The following is a 7,118-nucleotide window of genomic DNA, read 5'->3' as shown; positions in this document are numbered from 1 at the left end:
CTGAACCACGTAGATGTGTGCTTGTGGATGAGGTGTGGAGCCTTATAGTGCAAATACCTATTTAATTGTCATTGCCAGAGGGGCTACCACTGACGCACTGTACTACTTTATAGATACTTAAATATAAGCATATAAAACTGACATTCCTAGACAAAGTACACAAACATCTGAAGGACTTCTCGTGCCTTTTAACATGATTATCCACAAAAGCCCCACCAGCTTTGCATCTCAGGAAATGGGATCCAGAATCAAGGGCGGGGTGGTTTGGGCTCTGTACTGGGATCTGGAAACTGAAATGTGCTCCCATCTCCCAGCCCCCTGCCCTCCTCAGTGAGGGTGTGAGACATTCTGCCAGCCAGGGCTGAACTCACAGCCCTGACCAGTATCTTATGTCCAGCTGCAGCCAATGATGTCCTGCCAGCTCTTGCGTCAGGGCAAAAGAAAAAGGATGGAAAAGATGTGGTCAGGACTGTTTGTGGGCACTTGTAAAGCAGCCCTGGACCTCATGAGAGTTACTTCTGTGCTCAGGGAGAAGCAGAGAGTTCTCCCTAATTTGAAAACATGAAGAGGAAGGAAGGACAGCGTCATTCAGGCTCAAAGGGACCTCAGGAGGTATCCTGACCAACCTCCTGCTCACAGCAGGGTCAGACCAGATTGCTCAGGGCTTTATCCAAACACATCTTGGTCACTTTCTGGGACAGAGTGGGTGCGCACTCCTGGGAAACAGCTTCCAGTGCTGGACTGTCCTCATGACTGGAAAATTTCTCCTTTTACCTACTGTCCTTCTAAGCCCAACCATCCAGCTTGCTTTGTAGCCATTTACTTGAACATCAATGCAGACGATAATATCCTGCCTTGGACACATGAATATTGCAGGGGATGATGATGGATGGCTTGCTGACTTGCAAGTAAAATACCACAAGTATTGTCCCCACATCCAGTAACCCTGTCCTGTCCTCACAGAAAGCAAAGAGGATGGACAGGTACAATGCACCCTGCATAAACCTCTTTACATGTTTAGACCTGGTTTTGATCTGGACTGTTGCTGCTGTCCTTGAGGACCAGATGAACTGACTCCTGCCACCCTGCCTGGCAGTTTATTCCATCCGTGTCTCCCTTTCTACAGCACGTTTCCAAGCCCAACCATCCAGACTGCTTTTTAGCCATCTACTTGCACACTAACACACACCATAATATCCTACCTTGGACACAAGGATATTGCAGGTGATGACACTGAATGCCTTGCTGACTTCCAGGTAACAGACCATCAATATTTTCCCCACATCCACAACCCTGTCCTTTCCTCACAGAAAGCAAAGAGGATAGACAGGCACAACCTGTCCTGGGCAAACCCCGTCACCTTCTCTTCTAGACACCCAGAAATGAGGTCCCAGTGGACATGCTCTAGGGCACAGCCCTTAGATCCCCTGCTCACCCATGGGCCATTTTGAAAAGTGCACACACTGTGTGAGAGCTGCCAGTGGTCAGGGAGTCCCCCCAGTCTCCATGAGCTTTCCAAGATGCTGGAGAGTGGCCTCACTGTGACATGGTCCTGCTGTCCCAGCTCCTGGGATGCTGCCTCTGCTGTCCCATACACTGGAGAGGATTGTGTTAGTTCCAGTGACCCCTGACTTGATGCACATGCACTGCTGCTTGTTCTGCAGAGTCCTGTCTCCAGTCATAGAGGCCTGGTACACATGGCTGGTGAAGATGGAGGACAAGAGGACACAGGGATTCTCACCTCTTTCTCTTATTAAATTCATCAGTAGCTACAAAGTGTCTTTGTTTGTCCTTTAAGTGTTCCTGCAGTAGTAAAAGCTCATTATGGGCCCTTGAATTGCCTTGCAGGTCTAGACTGAGTTCTGATCTGGACTGTTGCTGTGCTTGGAGGCTGCTGTCCTTGCAGACCACATGAACTCACTCCTGCCACCCTGCCTGGCAGTTCATTCCATCCATGTCACAGCTCTGTCTGCAGCACTGACAGCTCCAGCTCCCCAGTCAGGTCCCTGGCTGAGGACATGGCCTCACATCTGGGCTGAACGACCCCAGCTGTGGCACCAGCCCAGCTCTGACCTGCACAAGAAACCTGGTACCAAGTGTCCAAGAGCCCATGTGTGTAAAGGCTTTGAATCAGAGCACAGACATGACATGGCCAAAGATTGATGAATATCTCTCTAGACCTAGGAGTGTAAAACCAGAACAAAATGCCTGAACTCATTCAACTGAAGATATTCCTCCCCTAGCTTGGAGAAATTAGATACTTTGCTGTAACATTCCTGGTGTCCTGTCTAATGATGAGACAAGAAAAGTTGATTCTCATTCAGATTCGTTTTTTAAAATGCAAAATACAATGCTGGAAATAAGTGTCTCTGAAGAGGAGAGAGAATCAACATCACTGATTGCTTCAACTTTGAAGCTGTGCCATTGGAGCCCCAGGGACACCTGGAGGAGCCCAGAGGGGACAGAGAAAGGGACATGATGGGCTGCTCCTGTGCTGCTGAGCTGGGCTGGGCTTCTGGGACACAGGGAGCTCATGGCAGCGACAGCGCTGCAGAGAGACAGCTCTGCCCAGGAGCAGCTCCTCTGCACACGCAGCAGGGCTGAGGGCTCTGCCTGTGGCACCGAGGGCACAGGAGCCAAGCACAGAACGATTAAGAACAATGTGGGGTTGTTGGTTGCTGAGGATTCAAATGAGACAAATCACAGGTCTAACACGGTAAGTCTCTGGCTGTAGGACAATGCAGCTGCATTTCCTGGAGGGAGACCCTAAGCTGGTACATCCCACAATTTACAGGATCTGTCAGGTCTCTCTCACAGTATCTCAGCTGTAGAGGAGAAGAACACACTCCAGACCAGCGCTTCCCTGCTGCACTGTCACGGGAACAGGGAATGACGACAACTTCTGCTGAGGGTGACTGCAGGGGGAGCACCCAGGGGTGCCCAGGGCTGTCCTGCAGAGCAGGGTCCCTGCACCCTAGGGCTGTGCCGGGCAGGGACTCTGCCGCCTGCCAGGGTCAGCGCTCAGCCTGCCCAGGAGATCCCAGCAACACCGAGGGGAGAAGATGTGGTGGAAGGAGCATCCCCGGTAAGGGCATTAAAGGTGCTTCTGCTGTGGAGACGGTGCTGTGTGGGTCAGGGCTGCTCACACATCCAGATCACTCCCAGCATTTTTCCAAGGGGATGCCTCAAGGACAAGATCAATGCAAGGATTACCAGACAGATAAGGAGCTTTCCTGAGCCTGTCTTTTCAGTTTCCTCTCCCAAGGGGTGGGGGGTGCAGGAAAGGATAAAATGAAAATGAGCTCTCACGCTTAAACAAGTCACTGAGACTCCTGAACTGCAACTCTGAGTGATCAGCACATCTGCCAGAAGGCTCATGACATCCCTTCCCCACCCCTCTGCTTGTGCACAGCACCTGCATCACCTTTGCTGGACCCGTCAGCCTTAGTCTGACCTGTCCTGTTTTCCAGCCTGCAGACAGGAAGATGCCCCCAGGCAGTGGCCTGTGAACAGGCAGGATCTGTAGGGCCAGGGGGAGGGCACAGAGGGTGGGATGGTCTGTGAGCACTGACAGGGAACAGCCATGGACAGGGAAACACCTCCCAGGGGAGAATCTCCAGGCAGCAGGGAAATGATCAGAAATGAGAGGAAACCGAATACGAAACTGTTATGGGAGGGAGAAGAGAAAAAAGTCCCTGTGAGCCCCTGCAGGTCAGATCCCTCCTGTGAGCAGTCCCCCGGCCTCCTGTCCCACCCAGCAAAGCCTCTGCCCTCAGGGCCGGGGGCTCCAAGGCATGAAGCAGCTCCTGTGCAGCCAGAGCTCCAGTTCCTCTGCAGAGCACAGGGGCTGAGAGCAGCTGCCTGGCACTGTTGGTGTCTGGGAGGTGGCTGCACAGCTGGGGAAGGGGGACGCTGTCTGAGTGCCCGGCTGCCTCTGCCCTGGCCTCTCTCACCCCCACCCTCACCGCATTTTCCTTCTTGCTCCCCTGCTCTGGTTCACTGCTGTTGGGATCTTGTTCTTGCTGTCAGGCTCTCTGGGGATGGCAGTTTCAGCTGCAGAGGCACAGCCTGATCTTGTGGGTCCTTTCCTGCAGGTGTGTCCATGGGCACACGTGTCCCAGCTTTGCTCTGACCTGTGGGCTGTGGGCAATGCAGTCTGTGGGGCTGGGGAATGAGCTGAGTCTCCCTGAATCAAATCACATTGTTAGGACATTTTGCTATGTCTTTGACGTTTCCTTCCAAGAGGTGAGCTCCCCACCAGGATGCAAACCTGTGCAATAGTAACTTAGCGTTATCTAAGGAACACAGAAACACAGAGATGTTACATCATTGAAAATGCTGTTTGGTTTGTGAAATTAGCCGTGCCTGTCTTGGGCTACTTGTGGAGTGCTGAGACCTTAGGAAAGGGTGAGTTGTCAAGGCTCCATATGTCAATATTGAACCCCAGTCCTGTCCCCTACCCCCCATTCCCATGCCCCCTGCTGCAGAGCAGGGCTGACTACTCGGCAGCCAGCGGGCACAGTCTCTGCTCCTCAAGGCACCTCCAGCCAGCACCACCCAGGGCTCAGACACCGAGCTGGAGGAAGGTCTGGAAAAGGACAAGGGGGTGTGGAGCAGGGGAGGGTGTATGAGAAATGGCTTTGATTTTTCTCAGATAAGTCACTGATAACTTGCCCCTGTCTTTTCCTCCTATTAGGTTTCCCATGACCATCAGCAGCAAATGTCCAACAGCAGCTCCATCACCCAGTTTCTCCTCCTGCCGTTCACAGACACACAGGAGCTGCAGCTCTTGCACTTCTGGCTCTTCCTGGGCATCTACCTGGCTGCCCTCCTGGGCAACGGCCTCATCATCACCACCATAGCCTCGGACCAGCACCTGCACACCCCCATGTACTTCTTCCTGCTCAACCTCGCTCTCCTTGACTTGGGCTGCATCTCCAGCACTGTCCCCAAATCCATGGCCAAGTCCCTCTGGGACACCAGGGCCATCCCATATAAAGGATGTGCTGCACAGATCTTTTTGTTTGCCTTCTTTGTAGCAGCAGAGTATTGTCTCCTCACACTCATGTCCTATGACCGCTACGTTGCCATCTGCAAACCCCTGCACTACGGGACCCTCCTGGGCAGCAGAGCTTGTGTCCACATGGCAGCAGCTGCCTGGGCCACTGGGTTTCTCAATGCTCTGCTGCACACGGCCAATACATTTTCACTGCCCCTGTGCAAGGGAAATGCCCTGGGCCAGTTCTTCTGTGAAATCCCCCAGATCCTCAAGCTCTCCTGCTCACACTCCTACCTAAGGGAACTTGGGCTTCTTCTGGTCAGTGCCTGTTTAGCATTTGTGTGTTTTGTGTTCATTGTGGTGTCCTATGTGCAGATCTTGAGGGCCGTGCTGAGGATCCCCTCTGAGCAGGGACGGCACAAAGCCTTTTCCACCTGCCTCCCTCACCTGGCCGTGGTCTCCCTGTTTGTCAGCACAGGTTCCTTTGCCTACATGAAACCCTCATCCATTTCCTCCCCATCCCTGGACCTGGTGGTGTCTGTTCTGTACTCGGTGTTTCCTGCAGCAGTGAACCCTCTCATCTACAGCATGAGGAACCAGGAGCTCAAGGAGTCTATAAGGAAAGTGATGACTGTTCACTTTTCAAAAGCTGTAATGAAGTGACCTCCTGCTTCTGCATGTCACTTGTAATATAAGACATTACTAGTTCAACCTGATTTCTGTAGCTTTTGTGTTGGGGTTTTTTGTTGTTTTTGTTTTTTTTTCTCTTTGGTGTTTGCTTTTCTTGCCTTTATTAATGCTATCCACAAGCAAAATTATTTGTCTTCTTATGGCTGTGTCCATATCTACTTCTCTGGTGTATCCCATAGTGTTTGTGTAAATAAGGAGCTGTACTCTCTTTGTATATTAATGAAATAAAGGACCCCGCAGTGACTTTTTTGCCCAGAATCCTCTCTCTAGGATCTCTGGGGCTGCAGGAGCCATGTCTGTGTGCTGAGGGGGAGTGAGCCGGAGCCACCCTGAGCTGGGTCTTTTTCCCACCCTGACCAGCATGAGCCTGTGGACTCACCCCATGGCCCTGGGCACCACAGCCCACTTGCTCTGCAGAGCAGCACCACCAGGTCGCAGCTGTATGGAGCATGGGAAGGGGGGCAGGAACAGCTGGCCAGGTCAGCATAGCTCAGCTCTCTTGGGAAAGGGCTCTGTGGGGAGACGGGATGTTCCAGGAGAAGACTGGGGCACTGTATGTGTACAGGAAAGACATGGAAAGAGAAACCCTTTGCTGCAGGTGTCAGCTTGGGGCAGGTGGCCCTGGCACTGTGGCCGCAGGACCTTCCTGAGGATCCCCTAGGCCAAATGCCTCATATTGTCCTGGGGAGCCAGTCTGGACCTGGGTCTGCAAGCTGCCTGTGCTGGAGACCCACTCAGCTTGCCGGCTGGATGAACATTCTCACTGTCCTTCATTCTCACTGGTCCCCACTGCTGTGGGACCAGTTCCAGTTCCAGTGTGGCTGCTCTGCGGGCTCGGCTGGGGAGAGGGCAGGGGGTGGCACAATTCAGGAGGGGGTGGGAGGGCTGAACTGGCAAATGCCCCAGAGAAGAAAATACCAGTGAAGGGCTGAAGTGTGTGAGTGTGCAGGGCTGGCACACAGCAGGGTCCTCTCCCAGCCAGGCCTCCTGGGAGAGCCCTGAAGCACCAGCAGAGCAGGGGCTGCTGTGTGCCCATGTTCATGGGACAACCTGGGGAAAGTGGCCCAGCACAGTCACCACAGACCAGCCCCTCAAAACCACCTTTTCCAGCACTGGCCCTTCACCCCAGCTGAGAGAGGTTGTTCCTCCCTCGACACAAGGACACTGAATGAGTAAGTCAGAAGGCAATGTTTCCACTGTATGGATGAGATATGAGTATGGATATCATGGACATGAGGTGAGATGAACCCAACTCTGTAAAAACACCATCAGCTATTCTTGCATGTTGCATGAAGCCCTGAATACAGCACTAGGATGTGATGCCTTGAACTGAGGTCCCCATGTCCATTCCTCATGACGTGGGACATGAGGATGGCCATGCCTAAGGATCTGGACATGCTGGATCATGGGACTGAGGCCTATTGTCTGA

The 7,118-nt window shown here is 52.8% G+C and overlaps 1 protein-coding gene across 1 annotated transcript; it reads left to right on the top strand.

Annotated features, from left to right (window-relative positions):
• Positions 1-4,720: 4,720 nt before the first annotated feature.
• LOC308052593 (olfactory receptor 14A16-like) lies at positions 4,721-6,189 on the top strand (the record flags this gene model as incomplete). The annotated part of the gene is made up of 1 exon (XM_080364655.1): positions 4,721-6,189. One exon carries the CDS (start codon positions 4,721-4,723, stop codon positions 5,660-5,662), a length of 942 nt encoding a protein of 313 aa, XP_080220781.1. The 3' UTR covers positions 5,663-6,189.
• Between the last annotated feature and the right edge of the window lie 929 nt (positions 6,190-7,118).

Source organism: Nesoenas mayeri (assembly GCF_963082525.1).
Source record: "Nesoenas mayeri genome assembly, contig: SCAFFOLD_35, whole genome shotgun sequence".
Lineage (NCBI taxonomy): Eukaryota > Metazoa > Chordata > Aves > Columbiformes > Columbidae > Nesoenas > Nesoenas mayeri.
This window is presented reverse-complemented; position numbering and strand designations above follow the sequence as displayed.